The sequence below is a fragment of the Larimichthys crocea genome, chromosome III (genome assembly GCF_000972845.2).
Source record: "Larimichthys crocea isolate SSNF chromosome III, L_crocea_2.0, whole genome shotgun sequence".
NCBI lineage: Eukaryota > Metazoa > Chordata > Actinopteri > Sciaenidae > Larimichthys > Larimichthys crocea.
This window is the reverse complement of record NC_040013.1, coordinates 13,699,185-13,718,299: the sequence shown is the minus strand read 5'-3', so window position 1 is coordinate 13,718,299 and position 19,115 is coordinate 13,699,185. Positions and strand designations below refer to the sequence as shown.

The 19,115-nt window shown below is 37.5% G+C and overlaps 1 protein-coding gene across 5 annotated transcripts in view; it reads left to right on the top strand.

Moving 5' to 3' along the window:
- The window catches only part of LOC104940201 (collagen alpha-1(XIX) chain), a 94,450-nt gene that overhangs the window by 8,432 nt on the left and 66,903 nt on the right, over positions 1–19,115 (top strand). For all 5 annotated transcript variants that reach the window (XM_019275630.2, XM_027278429.1, XM_027278428.1 and 2 more), the window contains exons 5-11: positions 1,463–1,586; positions 1,697–1,972; positions 2,478–2,558; positions 3,238–3,357; positions 4,680–4,742; positions 9,804–9,848; positions 12,721–12,765. In XM_019275630.2, the coding sequence (XP_019131175.2) occupies positions 1,463–1,586; positions 1,697–1,972; positions 2,478–2,558; positions 3,238–3,357; positions 4,680–4,742; positions 9,804–9,848; positions 12,721–12,765 (754 nt within the window). The remainder of the gene's footprint in view (positions 1–1,462; positions 1,587–1,696; positions 1,973–2,477; positions 2,559–3,237; positions 3,358–4,679; positions 4,743–9,803; positions 9,849–12,720; positions 12,766–19,115) is intronic.

The following is a 19,115-nucleotide window of genomic DNA, read 5'->3' as shown; positions in this document are numbered from 1 at the left end:
CCTTCACTGAGCCAGGTTTAGCCATTTAGCCACAGATGGCAGTCAACACGAGGTCAAGAACTTTAACCCTCTAGGTCCACAGAGATCAAGTGTGCCGCACTGTAGACAGACCGTGTTTTGAAATAAGAGTAGACTTAGTTGGAGACTTTGCAAAGAAGGGTGTGAACTCTAACAGAAAGCAGCCCGGCGGTGTATTCTGAGTATTTTAGTTATATTAAACCTGCTTAAATGTATTATGTTCCTTAAGTTGCAGTGTAGTGCATCTGCTCTTGAAATTCTCTACATTTTTCTATTATGCCTTTCCCTGCCTCTTATAATAATGTGTAATACATTTAGTACAAGCAGTTACTGTATGCGCAGCATGGAAATATCCTGTGTTGAATTCATTTCATAAATCCTCATTTTTATAAATTGCCCTGCCACTTTTCCCATTGATTTGCAGCTGAAATAGTCCTTTAGCCCTTAGGCAACAAATAACCTTCCCAGTCCTTGGCCTCTCAAAGAAGCATTTGATTTTTTCGAGAGCTTTAACTTGGTGTATTTATCATTTTAGTCATGTACCGTTTACACCGAAATCTCAAAGAATTCAAGGGACACAATAGAAGAGGGTATGAAGCACTGAGAGAATAGGAGATGATATATTGGAGTGAAAACTAATTTCCAACCTGTCTAAAAAAACCTCTCTCTCTCTCCTCCTCCTCCAGGCTATGCTCTGCCTTTTCAATGACCTTATCATTGCATTATTATTATTTTTGCTGATCTTGATTTATTATGTTTATGCTCTTCCACTTTTGACTGTTAATCTGAGTCTGGCGTTAGAGCATTTTGAAGGGTACAGTGTTTTTCTGTTGTTTTTTTTACGCAATGTATAAAATTAGGAAAGGAGTGGGGGTTGTGGGCTGAGAGATGAGTTACTGAAAAAGCTGTAATTCATATAAGTGTGGGTTTGATTTGAAATATGATATTGTTTTTTTCCCCATACACCCTTATTCTCTCTTCATATTTTTTAGCCGTGAACTCAGAATTGTTATTTGACTTTACAGAGCAGCTGAGGTCACACATAAGCCTATAGCTTCATTGCACCAGGCATCTATACCTCTAACTGGAGCACATGGTATCCCAGTGCGCTAAAAGATTGGCTTCTGTGACATTGGATCAATGTCTATATGTTTTCATTATATGAATGACAGTGAAGCCAGTATAAAATTCATCAAGCTAAATGGAATCAAGTTTGTCAGGTTTATGTATGTGATTGAGTCTGCAGCAAGACGATATTGAAATGTTTTATTGATCATCGAAGTTGATTGACTGGTTCATTGTCCAGCCTGAAAGCTTTAAAAGAGTTTTCATTCAATATTGAGAAATGACACTGGGCAATGTTATTTTTCCCTTTTAAGATGTTTTTCATAGGTTTGCTATTCATCCTGTGATAATTTGACTGTGTTATTTGATGTTTTTTTAGACTAATATTTCCAAATGGGCTTTCAAGTGAATACTCCCTTGTCACCATCTTCCGGGTGAGGAGAACTACAAAAAAAGATCGATGGTATCTTTGGCAGATATTTGAACAGTCAGGAGACAGTCAGGTGGGCCCCACTGTATGTTTTCTCTAATCTCATATATCAGTTACATTATCTACCAATATGCTCGAGAGATGGACAAGAACCCTGTTTTTAAACTCTGCTTTGCTCCTCAGGTATCCGTTGTGGTTGATGGTGGCAAGAAGGCGGTGGAGTTTTCTTCCCGGGGTCTGTTAAAGAACCCTCTCCGCTACACGTTTAAAAGCCGTGACCTACATGCCCTCTATGATCGCCAGTGGCACAAGCTGAGCATTTCTGTACAGAGCAACATAGTCTCCATTTACATGGACTGCAAGCTAATAGAAAGAAGACTGACTGATGAGCAGGACAGCATAGACCCCAGTGGGCGCACTCTCATTACTACACGAATGGAAGATGGACGGCCTGTAGATGTATGTCCCGTCCAAACTTTGTCAAAACATTTAGTTTCGTTACACAGCTCCAGGTTTGATCAGTAGCATACTATCTTCACACAGAGAGATTTGAAATGCTTCAGGGGCATATTTTCCTAATCTGTGTAAATCCTCTATTGTGTCATATGTGTTACATTCATTCTCAGAGATTCCCCAAAGAGCTAGAAAAACATTAGGTCAGCTGTGCCATTTGGTCATAAAATGCCTCTGAGTAGAACTTAAGTAGCATTAACAGCTGACTTTAGTCCATGTAATTTGTAAAAGTGTAAGTCACTAAGTGCGAGGGTTCAAATTCTGCTCTGAAGCAGCTGCAACTCATACAGAAGTTGAATCCTTTTCTCAAAAATTATATTTTAGGCCTTTTTGTTTTTTAAGCTGTTTTCTAACAATAGAAATTCTCAAACTGTCTGTAAGAAGAAGAGCATGATGCGACAGTGAAACTTTTGTATGATACTGGTCACTTAATGAGAACTCTGTCCCACAGATTGAAATGAAACAAATGCTGATCTACTGTGACCCTTATATGGCTGAAATGGAAACCTGCTGCGAGCTACTGGAGCCAAAGGTAAAGTCCTATGAAGTTTCACTATATTAATTATACCCAGTGTTTATTGTAAATCAAGTGTCAACAAGTAATGAGCAGGAAAAAACTATGACAACATTTCTGTCTGTCTGTTATCATATATATTTCACAACTAAATAAATAAATGAGAAGATACAATGCTACATTCACCAAATGCCTTTGTGTTCTGCAGTAATAGATTGTATTGGCTTAGTTTAACCTATGCAGTGATCAGACAGTGACAGTGTAACAAGGTTTATGTGTCATCCATTAGGTTATGTGTCTCCAGATAGAAACTTAATAACAAAGATCTTCCATCAACATAAAATCAATGAAAGCTAATGTTACAGTGATTCCAAATGGAGAGATGACCTTTGACTCCTTACCATTACATGTCTCCATAAGCATGCTGTCATGTCAGTGTAAAGTTACTCCTAGGGAATTGTCACAACCTTGAGAAGGACTTATCGCTGACTGCCTGCTTAGTACTTTCTAAGTTTCACTGCACAGTATGCGTTTTAACACTTGTTATTTGCGGCATGACGTAAATCTATGCCACCTAAAACCCATGTTGCCTCGGGTTAAGTGTGCTGCACTACACCGGACCTGTTTTTTTTCCATTAACTGTGGCAAACATGACAAAGGAAGGTGTCTAAGTGGTGAAATTTCTGTATTGATCCAGTGTGAAGCCAAGAAGACATTTAATGGGACTTCCCCTCCCCTGGTTTCAACCCAACTCCCCCAGATGCTGTCTCAGCCGGCCCCACAGTCAATTGACAGATGTCACTGTCCAGCTCAAAAGGTACAATCAATTCTATCCAACACGGGCCTCTAATTGAATAAGTGTAATGGCCATTGTAACTGAACCACTACTGATTTACACTGCATGCAGTCAATCCTTTATAGGCACTACACAGTCAGTTAAGGACATTTATACCAAAAAGTATTTTCTCTGGATGTCTACCAAAGGCAATATAGCCAGAATATATTAGTAAATAGTATAATTCTTCCAAACTATTTAAGCATGGTAAATCTGCACCCTGCTATAAATTTGTGAAAATGCAAAATTATTCTTTCAACTGCAAATATTAATTTTAGATTGAAATGCAAATTGAGACCTGAAAGCTTCAAGCCCGCTTTGAAAGGAGCAGATGGTACAGCTCCAAGGTGATGTCCAATTCTACAGCCAGACTTTTATGATTTTTACATTTTGTCTGTAAGTTACAAATAGAATTAACTTCTTCATAGACTAACAATCAAATCGACATTTTGGGGTCTTAGATTACTGTACATGTTTCAGAATGGTGCATTACTTTATTGAAGATAATTCTTTTCACGTTATTATATCTGACTTCTCAGGTCAAGTACAGTTTTTGATTCAGAAATCACAAGAGTAGATTTTTTTGTGTGCGAATTTGTTTATAGTCTTCTGTCGCTGTCACTAACGTCAATACTTTATTTATACTTTATTTAACAGCCTTTAGTACATTACTGTATATGCAATGTCCATAGAGTAACAGTTTATAATACATAACAATGTGCTCTTTCTAAAAGTTCAAAGTATACAGAATCATATGCTCATACACAATGTAGCACTATGCATTGCCATATATCACCGTGGCAACAGTAAGCTCTAAAATAGATGATGAGCCTAGAGGTTTTTTCATGTCTTTTGCCATTATCAAAATTCTTATCCACTTATCCACTTATCCACTTAACACTTATCCTCTTGCAATACAAAAGAAGAAGTGTTTTCTTGCACCTAAGAGTCACACTATTGATAAACAAAATTATCATTTCCTTCTCATTAGTTACTGGTAAAACTGTTTTGTTTTCTAACTTTAATAATACTTGAATCAAGAGTCTAGAAATGTAAATAGTCTCCCTTACAGCGATTTGTTCCCTCCGTTGGCAATAGGAGGCACAGTCTTAAAGCACTGAGAGTGGCTCACACATGTCTGCTACAGTGTAAAGAATGAGATGTCAAAATCATGGTCAAACATCATTAATGTCCAGGGTTTATGTTGATGGCATAGATGTGGGAGATAAAGAGAGATCTAATAATTGATTACAATAAATTGTATGTATGTAATGTAATTCTATGAATGTATACTATGTGCACAGGGAGATGCTGGTCTTCCAGGTGTGGTTGGACTGCCAGGACAGAAGGGGGATAAAGGAGAAAGGGTATGGACAACATTTTTTTATTATGTTGACATGTGCACTTATTTATTCTTGATATATTATAATATATCATATATATTGTAAAGGAAGCAGGGTTAAGTGAATGTTAGAGATGCAATATTTTCACTGTAGATTTAAGTGTGTGGGCAGCATCACATTCAACATCCACAATTCACTGTAAGTCATACATAATGCAGAAACATTGATTCAATCATAGAGAGTGTTGTTGCCGGGCCACCTTGTTTTGTGGTTTATTATAAATAACCAAATTTTTGTTCTCAAATGATTCCTCTGTGGGCAGTACACTGGTTTTCTAGGACAGTCACAAGGTCTAAATGTCAAGACTGGACAATTCCATGTAGGACAAATATATACTTTGTCATAAAGTCATTGTCAAAAGAAGACTGATGCATTTCTCTCTCAGCAAGCAAATGTCTGCTGTCGTGTCATGTTCAGTTTCATGTTCAGCAGTCAAGGTCCTTTTAGATTTGTACCATACAATTACCTTCACAAGGTGAGTTTTTTCCCCAAATCTCCTAAGGTGTGTGAATTGGGAAATCATACATTTGTCCAATCGCTAGAAAAAATAGGTTGTTCGAAGAGAGAACTCTTTCTCCATGACAGCTCAATAGACAGGTGGAAGTGGTAAATGCGCAGTCACTGAAAATTGAGGGTACATAAACAAACCACCAAATACCCAGACAAAAAAAAGTGTTCCCTAGACAAATCACAGTATGAAATCCCCCTTTAGCTGTCTGTACACGGTTAAAAAAAGAACCAAGTGGGAATGCATTGAGCTATGAATGGAATTCATAGGGATGAACAGGTGGTGGTACTGTATGCCTGATAAGACCAGATGGCTTTTGGGGTCAGTGTCCTAATTACCATGATGTGTCTGTGGGATTAAGATATGCTGGATGACTGTTAGACTTTTGTTTCTGGAAACCACTCGTTTCTGGAAGGCACTAAAGCAACATATGTGTGTAAAATCATTATACCTGTCGAGCCCAGCACTGGAATTTGAAATTGGGGTCTTTTTTTTTTTCGGCTGCCTACATTGTGAATTGCTCTTACTGTTGTGACATATAGTTTAAGGCTGTTTATCCTGTAAACAGCACCAACCAGACACTGCTGGTCTGGATACTTAAGATTGATATATTACACACTGTTTTGTCCTGAATAGTGTAACATAAATCATAACTGACAAAGATTTCTATTTCTTATTAAGAAAGAAATTCAGGTTATGCATTTCTTTAAAACAATCATACATTTTCTTGTATTTTTTTAAATCAGGAATAAAGAATATTATATTCAACAAACTCTGTGTGCTTACAGAAAGAGATTTTACTAATTAGATTTGTGTATGTGTTATAATTGGCCTGTAATGACACTTAAATGACCAAGCAGGGATCAGCTCTCAAGCTGTAATGTGCACTTTGAGTGTGTTGGTGGTGCTGGCGATTAATTACTCGCTACTAATTGCTATGACTATATTCCGTGGGTAAGGATGCATCAGGTAATTTTAAATTTCACAAAAGGCAGCATGTGTGGTATAGTAGGCACCGTGCCATGTTCTTTAGTTATATTACCCAAGTTCCTTTTTAACCAAAGCACATCCAAAGATACCGATTATACACATCTGTTATCTGCAAAGATTGCTTGTGTACAAAAAAAAAATCATGTTCAGAGTGTATTTAGTAGTAGATCACTGAGCTGTTATGTTACAATACTCAGCAGTTATTTAAATACGAGGCGGAGCACAGGCCATTCCATTTTTCTATTAATTCTGCAGGCCATGTCCTACTATGCTAAGAGTCAGTGGCTCATACTCTTAACATCTGAAATCTAATTTCAGGTCTTCAACAAATCAATACTTGGCACCATTTGTTTACTCACTGAACAACAAAATTCATAACAAATCCTCTTATAGGCTTGAAGACTAAATCAATGAAGTTAAGAAAAAAAAACATGATCAGGAATTACAGATGCATGACTAAGACCTCTAGCTTGGTGGTGGTAAACTGGCACAATGAGCTGATTGAATTCATTTTGCACAGTTTTCTTTTGATTTATGATAATATTAAACTCATTGTTCCACTTTGTATTAATAGTATGTTCAGGTAAATGTAATGAGAATAAACTGGTGAACTGAAACTGAACTAACGTATAATGCTTTATTTAATCCTGATAGCAAAACAGGTCACCCACATTAACAATTTTACTGAGGCCACTGATTTAAAGCTATGTATTTATTTTAGTAAAAATCATTAGTAATTATAGCATGTCTAATTTAAAATACATTATCTTTCCTGCCACATTATCTTTCCTATATCTCAAACCCCTGTCACATCAGATCAAAGTTAATCAAATAATAATTTAATTTAACCTCAATTTGAGGTTTTCTTGCTTTGTCTACAGAATTCTTTACTTAAAGGACAAAATATTCAAATAAACATAACCAATTATATATTCTGTTCTTGACATGTATTTTATTGTAGAGACAAAGTCATTATGTTAATAATCTGAATCTGAAAATTGACTGACCTACATCTCTCACATGTGCTCCTCCCACTGTGGGTCTTGAGAGGTTCGTGATCTTCTGCATTTCAGCCTCCTTTTCCTCCTAATCTCCTTGTTCATCTCCTTCATCTCCTCATACATGCATAGTGTAATGAATTGTGGTTACAACATGAGAGGTGAAGACGTTCTTAGTGTGAAGAAAATACGATCTGGTTAAATCTTGGCTTGATAAATCTCTGTCAGGGAGACGTGCCTAAATGATGAGTGAAATCAATACTTTTACTACAGGCACAGCAGCTCCAGTGCCATTCCAGCAATTAGCGCACTGACAGTGGTGCTTTGAGATAATTTAATTTACACAGAAACTACAGTCGCTGCGTTTGATAGACTGAGGCTCAATAGGTTGTGGTGACACATTTATTTTAACAATAAATAACTAGAAATAAATTATCCTGGCATGGCAAGAGGTACAGTGCAGGCAGAGCTGCATATGATATGATATGTCAAAGCAGTAGATGTGGGGTATACTATTCACTGACTAGCTGAAATTTTAGTGAAGTAAGCAGCTGGAACAGAATCATTCTGAGTGAGAGCAGCAGATACTTGAAGTCAACAAAATGTCACTGATCATCAAGTGAAAAGGTTTTGTTGGATTTACAAATGTACATGTCAGCACCAGTGGGAGAAAAACAATAGAAATGCAGTTTATTTGAAGCTCTCTGTACAGTATATCAGACATGTCATGCTTTGACACTATCATGTGTAGTAATTGCTTTTTTTTAATCACTCTGACCTTGTTCCACATTAATCTGTCTGGGAAATTATGGTAGCAGTGCACTTCTGTGATGCCATGTTTAATTCATATTGATAGGGACTTCCTGTGAATATTAAATGGTGCTGCACTCTTTTAAATTTAAATCATAATATATTAAAGGGAGATAACAAAGTCGTAGCAAATACTGTTAATAAGGTAAGCGCTTGAGACTTTCAATTACAAATATGAGAATCCTAAACTGTGTAGGATTAAAACACAGTCAGGGTATACTTATTAGGAATTTAGCTTGACTTTGTAGAGATTAATCAAAGACATCTGGGCAATTTAGAGCATTTAAAACACCCATAATGAGAACTACAGGCCAATCATTGTGACCTACACAGCGGGTTTCTTAGAAAAGTATGTGTGGATTACTTTGGATGTGTTACTCCAACAGAAAGTAGAAAGTATCCCGCATTACAGTCAGAGTTTGATGGAGGATTCTAATGCACTGCAAAGGGATTAGACTGCTATGATTAATCCAGAATCCCTCAGGAAATTAAACAGATAAAGATTGGGTTATAAGAATGCAGCTTACTTGAAAGGAAATCCATTTTCTATGGCCTTGCACATAAACCCTGGTATTACTAGACTTACAGTTCCTGCATGTACATGCAAAATAAAGAAAAAAAAGAAACACAGGCATAATGACGAAATTAAAACTTCTTCCCTTTTTACAAAACCCTTAATTTGTTTTGCACCATTTACAACACTCCTGCCCTTATGGCTTGTGTTTTCAATTAGTGCCCTCCAATTCAGTTTACACCCATGTTAGCTTCAAAGTGAATAATTCCAGGAAGTATATTAATTTATTATTGCAATGACACTGAATTTTGATTAGCTGTCAAGACCCACCATTGTTCCTATTATATTTGTCAATGTTACAATATTATTAGCTTTTCTAAAGGGGTTTTGTGTGGTGGATGAATAGGAATGAATGTAGACTGAATTGAAAGCACTGTGAAATACTTGCACTGCCATATGAATTGTATAGGAGGTTTATCTGTTCTTAATCAGTGCCTTTCTATAGTTTCATATAAATTGAATAATCATTTAAATGCAGATATATGACATATGATTATTACTTCGTTAAACATCTGTATTTTTACAGATGAAATGCTATATTTATAAAAAAGGTAAACTTGTTATGTTGTCCAGAATAATGGCTGGAATAATGGGTTCATAACCCACGGAATAGAGATGGCATCTTAGTTATTAGGTTTTCTTGTTCTTCCTACAAGTGTATTGAGTTCTAACAAACAGGCCTTGAAATGAAGATGTGACCATGAATGGGCATCGTGTTTAATTAGATTCTTAGCTTGCAGCAAGTTTTTAATTTGCTGAATAACTATCTACCTCCATCTTCTCTCTCTTAACAATATTGTGGACAATTTGTTCCCCTACCTTTCATTTTCTTTCTCGTTCTATCTTGCCCTGTAAAGTTATATCCCTGAAACAAACACGTTTTTCTTTCTCCTTTCGTCCTCCTTAAATAATACAATTCTTAAAATAATACAATGAACCTTAACAAGGTTCAGATTTGTGATTTCCAGTTGTCAGGAAATAGTATGCCAGTCTGCAGCTGCTGAGCCACTGTGTCAGCACGAACTTGTGGAACAGCTGTAGGAGCCAGATCGCCGACCAAATGACAAGCCTGCATAAAGCTATTCACTAATGTGTGAACGAGAGACCTTTCACTAACTGTTCTGTGTGTTGTTGTTCCGTCACAGGGGGATGCAGGGGAGACCGGGGGTCAAGGAAACCCAGGACATAAGGTAGGCCATGCACTGATGAAACCACTTAAAAAGTCTAAAAGCTCCCTATGTTGCTTTACCCTGAAAGCTGTGATTGAATCTGTGATTGACACAAACACAGTTGAAAACTTCATTTTTTTATGTTTTTAATAAATGTTGTTATAGTTTCAAATTGTTTTTTGTTTTTACTGCATGCTTTTCAGATCCAGTGAATAGCAGGTGGCACTTTTGTTTAGTGATTTATAGAATCTGTCACTGCCCCTCTCTGAGATGATTTTCTAACATCATTGGATTGAATCACTGCCTGGCTTTGTGCTGACCCTGTCACAGTAACACAGAAAACAAAGCAATCTCAAAATCAAATTAAAACAGCGAGTGGTGGGGCTCAGGTTGGCACAGGGTGAGTGGTTCTGCTGCAGAAACATAAGTTCAGTCCCAAGCAGGGGCACTGCTAGTTTGGCCAGACACACCATTGGACAGTTTGCAGTATTCATGGTTGGAAGGGCCAGTAAGGGATCATGTCCTTGTCACTGCACTCGCAACTTTTACTAGATGGTCGGGCTGTCTGGACAGAGGGGGCTGAATTTCAGAGTGTGCGCCTCAGTGTCTCAGATATGTCTGCAAAGCTCTTACTGAGCTGAACAAATGGCTTGCAAAAATTGATGCAGATTTGAGGTAATATGTGACGGCCCTCCCGCAATCTCTGATAGCTGGGGTCAAGATTGACAGTCATTGCTGTGGAGTTAGACATGTAAATTGGGAGACAAATGCATATTCTTTTACTGGAAGCTTTAAGACTGGCTAAGTGCTTGTTTTGTCACTGTTGCTTTTTCAGTCCCAAAGAGCTAAGAAAATTGCCAGGTTTCTCATGCTCTCAGTAAAATTACATTTTACCAGGATCCTTATTTTGTTGCTTTCTTACTGTGTTGTATGATATTGTCACACTAAGGATACCTTCAAATATAGCACTTAGGATGCCTTTGTTGAAACCACCACCTACTATGATTCCAGTATGTAGGAGTTGTTTCCATGTCTTGAAAAGTGCATGACCTGTAGTATTTTCATGCACTGGAAAGAGGGTGTGTGGGATTGTGACTCTATCCTCAGAAAAATGCATAGCAGGAAAAAATTAATATCCATATATTGCATTCAAGTGATCAATATTGTACTGTATGTCATGGGAGCAGTTTATGCATCAGCTGTAAATAGGATTATTCCTGGATGTGGAAGATGGTTTAATCCTGGACCTGTATATCCACTGAAGATGTTAAGCTCACTGCAGGGTGACACTTTTGCCAATGAACCTTGATACATGGAATATGGAATAACACTTAATGGCACAGCTTTCTCCACTCGTGCTTTCTTAGATGAGATTCAAGGGCCAGCTAAAGCCGTTTGGTTACACAACAGTGCACAAGAAAAGAGCAGTAGTATTGATAATGATGCTAATGCACAGTACCATGTTCTGTAGTGTTTTATATCTAAGCTCAATTCCTTGTCAATAAAGTGTTTTCTGTTCCAGATTTATGAAACCAGTTTACTGTGCAAATCGCAACATTTGGTTCTATTATGAGTGTGTGAGCATGTGTTCGTGTTATGCTTGTCTTTTTTTTTTTTTTATTTATTTATTTATTTTTATTTTTTTTTTGCACCTATAGATGTACGGAGACATGTTCTGTACTGCTGGCTCAACGGTCTTCTGTGTCCCAGACAAAACCCAGGACACACATTTTCAGGCTCTTTTGATAGCCATATTGTGAGAACAACAATTTCATGCAGCTGTTGATATCATCAATGATATGGTTGCCCTTGGACACTATGATACAGCAGTTTGCTTGAGTTTTATGGGCCGGCTGAGGTCATGAAACTGTATAGGTTACACTCTAATAAGAGAGCCAACAAGTTCCAAGACATCTCACATATTTCTGGCAGAGTGTGTGGAAAGTAGGGGCTGGGTAGCTTGAAAAGAATCAGTGATCAGTAAGATATTAGTGGAAATAAGTCTCAAACTGCTTTTTCCCTGACAACATATAATCTTATGTATGCAATAGACTTAGCTGAAGCTTAAATGATGTAGTGAGCTCACTAAGCAAACGATGTTGCGGGTATCTGGTTCCCAAGTGTGTTTTTGTACCTACCTTATGTCACTATGGTGCAAGTGTGTGTTTCCTTGTTGAGCTCTGTTTGGAGTAGCTGTGAGTGAGTTTAAGAGTTTGGATTTAATTTGATTGCACCAATGAGCACAGTACTAAAAAGTTCTAGATGGCATGGTTTTATTAACACAGATCATTACATTTAGACAGGATTTCTTTCCACAATAGCACATGAGGGTCACAATGTCACCCTGGTAGCATCTGTGTATTTGTCTGAGTGTAGACACATTCTTCCACAATAACTCAAGGACAACAGCTGGATGTGAATGCTGTCATTTTATTTCAACACACATGACTATAGCACAGCTCTCTGTCCTGAAAGATGAATCCCTCCTTTGTTGCACTTCTTGAGGTTTTTCCCTTTTTATTTGAATTGTAAAGCCCATTGAGGCAAACTTGTGGTGTTGGGCTAAAGAAATAAAATTGACCTGATTTGACTTAAGTGAATTCATATTAAGAGGTATGTGAACATTTAGAATAAGTATTTGTGGATGAATGTATTCTTAAACTTACGTAATAAATGATCATCTACAAAACACTGAAAAGAAGGTTTTCGGACTGAACATGTTCCTCTGCAATCTTGCGAGTGTCTGGATGTTTCCAATAATACAGGAACGTGGTATTAAAGCAGTGTGCTAAATAGTTTTGACCTACTGTGTGTAAAAGTGAAAAAAAGATTAAAGTGTGAACTTTTCAAGGGTCTTTTCTTTGCCTTTTAACTTTCAATCTTGTGATTGCAGGGGGAACTTGGATCAGAAGGGCAAAAGGGAATCGATGGGGAGAAGGTAAGTACTACTATCTCCAGCAGACATATATTCCATACATAGCACATCAGCCAGATCTAGTTTCGTCAGGGAATCAATTCTTATAGGCTTTTCATTTTCTGTGTGATGCCCTGGGGGTAGGAGCGAAGCACAGTTTTCTGTGTGGCTGATTTCAGGTGCCTGTCATATCTGAAGTACATCTAAGTGTGTTCTCGCCCTCAATGTCCTTCTGCAGTGAATTAATTGATATGTATGCTACCATAGGCTCGGCATACTAATGGACTAAACTAATTTTTCATATTACTGTAAGCCCTTTCTATGTCATTTTAGGTTAAACTTTATTGCATGCTTTAAAATCTGGCTACAGTGACTGCAGTGACTAATGTATGTAATGTAAACCACAACAAGAAGTAAAAGTAAATGATTATTTTTCTGCAAATGCCTTAATCAAAGGGCATTTTATGTTGTACAGCATTTGTGTTCTCACAGTGGCACCATTCCAGTAGATGGTAGCTGTGCAGATAGTTTAAAGTGGTTTAATAAAGAGGCTTCTTTTCATCACCATCACCCCCTTGAGTAGACAAACAGCTGCCGCAGAAATTAGCACCTCTGCTAGACCTTCACTCTGCCCTAACAGTAACTCTGAGAGAAATCAGGAAAGAAAACCAGGAATAAAGTACATGGAGCTGAAAGAGCATCAGGTATAATAAAACAGTATAATAAAAGTAGCTGGTATTCAAAAACTATTTAGCCAGAGTAAGAAGGTAGCTTGTTACAAGTGATTTACTGAAGGATCAGTTAGAATAGAGAAAAATAAATATCCTTTGTTGAGTATTGTCTTATAGATAAGGAGAAGTAAAGAATGCATAATTTAAAGCATTCATAATTCTGTTCAAAATGCAAAAGCTCATATAATTTTTGGATGTTTTCAAACGTTGAATATATTTCTGCCTTTTGCATCAGTGTAGACAGACGTCATTATTTTGTTTACGAAACACACACTGAATTTAATAATAGATAAAACACAAGATTGATAAAACACTAGATTGTGACATCCTATTCACTTGCCCTCTATAACCATACCCAATTACCATACCCAAGTGTTTCCCTGAGTTACCCTAAGAAAGTGGAATTGGCTGTAATCCAACCATGAAAGATAGAGACCACCTAACTGGGAATTTACTCCATTCATATCAAAGACTGATTGATTTGTAGTCATAATATTACACAAACTTTAATGAAAGCAGGTGAGTGTTGTTGTACATGATTCCACTGATCAGACTTTTATTTGTTATTGATTGCTACTGGTGCTACAGCAATCAGGAGGAAAGAATGACAGAGTTTGTGAGCAGCCCTTCTTTTTCAAGCGCTCACTGGTTCACCCTGGGCTCCAGTTGACTGGACATCATTGGTACATAAACTGGAAACAGGTGGAAGCTTGTTCACTATGGAGAGACTGAGACTGCGATGACAACCCTTTTCCAAGAAAAGCAGCTGCTCAAACCTCTTTCACCAGTTGATGTCATTTGCATATCATTACATTGAGTCCAGGCCTGGACTCAATGTTCTGGTATGGGTCTAGCATGTATACGACAGTGTTTATCTGTACTGCTGTACAAATCAAAATTCGCCATGCATTTGTCTGCACAACATTTTGTCCATGGTCGTGAGTACTTTCTAGATTTGCTGTTGATTTGAAAAGTGTAGTGAGCTGCTAAGTTGGCAGCAGTGGACCAAGACCTTTGATCAAGAGGGCGACCTGCTCCTCTCTACTCTCTGTATGTGTGTGTGTGTGGGAGGCATGGAATTATCATTAGCAGTGCTTAATCTCAAACATCTGAAACCAGATATGAGATACTCATTCTTACGTCAGTATTCAGCCTGTGATTTAAAATAGGGAACCCAACAACATTTTGAGAGTCTTGCCATCAAGCTCACTGTCAGATGACAAGATCGATATCAATCTCACCTCTGTGTGTCCAGTACAAGGATGAGTCTGAGACACAATTCTGTTTTCTTAGAAGTGTAGCAGGAGAGCTGACTTGTTTTTGATCTTTGTGCATCCCATATGGGCAGTTGAGCTTTCTTTGGTCACGCTCACATGGCTCACCAGGCATACCCTCCAGGGATTTATTATACTGTGCCCCACTTCCTTGAGTGATTTGAAACAAAGAAAAGTTGAGAAATGGGGACTATATTTGTGAACCACTGCTTCTAGGAGACCTGTTTGTCCAGCATTGCACACACACATTGTAGATAATAATGTATGGCTCTGGGATGTGTTTAGCCTATCTTAGCACAAAAACAGATGGTCTAACTAAATCAAAAGTGAAAAATATGTGCTTCAAAACATATCTCGTTAGCTAGCAAACCAGTCGCCAATGCATCCAAGAGTCACCTGGGCTTTGTCTTTGAGCAAAGGAAGGTTAAACATTCCCTGGAACTGCCTTTGTACTGAAAGCAGAGAATATGACATTGACACCTCTTGGCTAAATGAGCTTATAGAAAACCTGCTCTGCAGTGGATGCAGTTTTAAATATAGCAAAGTACAGTACTGAAGTAAAAAAAGTATTTCATTGTGCTTAAAAAACTTGTATTACCATGAACTTTTCCATGATTTTTTGGCCACTTGGTGGCAGGAGAAACAAGTGATAAACACATCACTTAACATATTGTATTGTCACCTTTTAAGCTGATATAATCAAATGTATTAGTAAACAGTTTCCTACTTATACTTTGAGTAGTTGCCTTTTTTAAGAAAATAATCCCAAGACAAATCCCAGCCATTTATCACGAATAATACAGTACATTACATTATGTATGCACCAGTCTGGAAATTCTGTGGAAATCAAGAAAATATAAGATAAAATAGAGTCTCCCTACCCATAAAAATACAGCATAAATCAACCTGTGGTAGAATGTTCATTATTAGTTTCTTCGTAGTAGTGCTGTTTTCTGTGACTTATTTGATTTCTTGACCTAACCCTTGTATTTGATTTAGATTAATATGATGGCAGGACACTGAAATAAAAGATATGCGGTCACCTATCCCCATGTCTCATCAGTGAACATCGAGCTGTACACGATTAATGGATTAAAACCAGTATCCCCAGTGCCTCTGTAGCAGAGTAGATCAGGTTGAGTCTCATTAAATAAAGAGGCTGCCTACTCTTAACCAGTTAATCACCCACAGTGATCAGTTCAACCCTTAAAAGTCCAAAAGACATTACTTGCAGGACTTGTAATGTAGATATTGCACAGACCTTTTGGCTATTGCATGGTTCCTTTAGGTCTGAAAACTGTGGATTAATTATAAATAATATCCATGGTGGCTAATATGAACAGCAGCAGAGGTGTATGTTACTATTTTTAATTGGATATGAATTAAAAACGTTTGTGCTGCCAAATAAACTTACTTAATAATTTCAGTTAACCTACTGTGACTACCAGACTCTATTACCCGATCCTTTACTGCAATTAGCTCATATTCCATTTTTAAAGCTAGTATGTTATTTAAGGCTTGAGTAGACACCTGAGAAGCCAGAATTCTATGTATGAGCATGTGATCTAGTATCGTTTTGCAGATACACGTCCTATGGGACAGGAGTGCACAACGTGTTACCTTCTGGGTAATCCAAGTTACATTTGTGGATACATGGTGTTCAGTTGAAGAGTGAAGTGTTATAGAAAAAGGAGTCAAGCGACACTGATAGAACATGATATCCTCTGCACTAGAGGATCCCTGACAGTGTACTGTACTCTGATATCCTCACGCAATGCCCTTTGTTTTGGTTACCTTGGTACACTATACTTAATCATAGAGTGCATTAGACATGCTAATAAGCTATCTTTTTTAGAAATCAATGTCAGTGTGCTTAGTCTTATACCACACTGTATGTGGCGGTGTATCGCTGAGCAAATGGAAAGTCACAAAAGGCATTTCCTGCTGTAACCTCCCTGGCATTTGTAGGCCGGCACTCAAGATATCTATGTTACTTAGAGATCCTGTTCCACAGAGCTTTAAAGGACTGTCATTCACTATTACAACATACACCCCCCCCCCCCCACCAGAATGTTCTGAATACTTAATACATCTACACTTTTAATTTAGCTTCCCCCCAATAGGCCAAACCCAGTTTGTGATGATTAAATTATGCACAATAACTAAAAATTGCAATTATTCTACATCTTGTCAGACAAGGGCATTGACCTGCAGCTGCTGTGGATGGTAAAAGTTATAAGTAAACGTAATTAGACTGCATTTGTACATCCCCATGCTTCCCTGGCTCTGTTTATTTGCTTGCTTTAGTTGTCTTGTGCTGGGGAGTTGCCAGATTGTCTTGTGGGCCCCACCGCTACAGGAGTGACGAGACACAGTGGTGTGTGTAATTAGCAGGCAAGTGTACACAGCTCCCCACAGTGTTCTGACCTCGTGCTGCAGGAACGACAGTCACACAGCCAGCATCAGCCTATTCCCAGCCCCTTCTGCCTCCTTCATCCTTCCCTGTAAATGCAACAAAGCCCACGGCTTGCAACAAAAGCTAACAATATATCCAGCCCCTCCAGCCCTTAGCTCCCTCCATGTCACTGTGTGCCTGAATTGGGCCTATGGGCTCACGGCTGAGTCCATTAGACAGAAGGGCAGCATCTTAACTAGGCTATGGTGTGGAAGGTAGGATGATAAAAAAGGGGTGGTGGGGTGGGAGGGTCCCTTAAGGGGTCATTAGGTGTTTCTTACTTCAGAGATGGGACCTTCTTGACAGTCATCAACATATATCATAATTGAATAATTTAGTTGGTCAGTTGAGACCATTTAAAACAGCATCATTTAGAATAATACTTATATAATATGTTTTCCTAACAAACACATTTAAACATTTAGATGAAGCATTTTTTTATTTTTGATTTTTAGATCATCTTATCTCTTAGTACATAATAAATACTGTCAAGCTTTTTAAAATCAAATGAACATTTTGCATGTGTGGATCCATGAATGGTCTTAAAACACTCTCCAGTCTCTCCTAGGTCAGTAGAATATCATTGTTTTCAGTCACATAGTTCAAAACATGCTATGTCTTTTCTCCTTCTACTTATATTTTATAATCTAACTGATGCAGATATTTAGTTTTACTATTAATTAACTGAGAACATATTATTTCTAAGACTTAATTTCACATGAACAAGCACATTATAATGAATTAGAAAGTCCCCGCAGGTGGAGAAACGGGATGATGGAGTGTTCAGTCACAACTTTACACAGTGACAAGTGTATAAAATTGGCAGGTAACACTTGACTGCACAGTGACAACCGGTAGGTTGTAGCAAAAGAATAGTTCATTTTAGCTCAGGGCTTTGGGACAAACCTTGTCATGTATCAGTTTTAATAAACACACTTTTGTTTATTGTCTTTCCCAAAGGGGAAAGTTAATTAAATTGAAACTTCTTTATGTTTTTCCAAAGAATAAAAATAATTTCAGATTTCATAAAAGCTTTTTGACAAAATAAATCTATGATCTATGGTATTTATTTGGACAAGCCCTAATATTAAACGCCAAAAGATGTTGTGAACCACCTCCAAATTAATTCAGAAAGCACAGTACAAGAGGAAAAAACGAAGATCAGACAATTAGACTGGATTTAATGTAAAATTTGCAAAAAAAAGGCAAAAAAACATCTGCCAAAATAATGTAAGGGTTTACTTTTAATTGCACTTGTTGCCATTATGTACTTTTCTACAGACAAGTCCAGCTGCTTTTTATGAAAAAGTGTCTCTAATACTTTATACTATATTAAATTAACGATCATAAGCACACATGGGAAAGAGAGCATCTCTCAGCACGAGTTGAAAGTGAGAGTGCATTTGGCAAACTTGATAAATTCTGAATATTTTATATAAAACTCCTTTGTTTACTGTTGTAAATAAAATATTTACCAGCTGAAAACATTTTGGTGACTCACAGATTCGCTGCAGCAAAACTTGCTGTAAAACACAGTGTGCAATTCAATAGATGTGAGAGAGTGAGTTTTTGATTGACTGAGCATCTGACTGACCTGAATTTGGTTTCTGATGAGGACATGTACCATGGGAAAAATAACTCACGTTCTTGCACAATCCCAGTTGCATTATTCAGTTAGAGTTATAGCAGTTTCCTGTCAACTATTTTGTAAACATACTGTCTTGTGTCTGCAACGGTGATGTACAACGTTACCTTAAACATTCATGATATTCATAGTAATAGTATTATTTAGTCATTCTAACTAGCAGCAAACAGTCCTCGGCAAAACATGTTTTTTAGGATGTACAAACTGTAGGTATGCAGGGCTTTAGTTTATGAATGTAATGTAGAATCTGCTGATTTAAGCTTAAATGT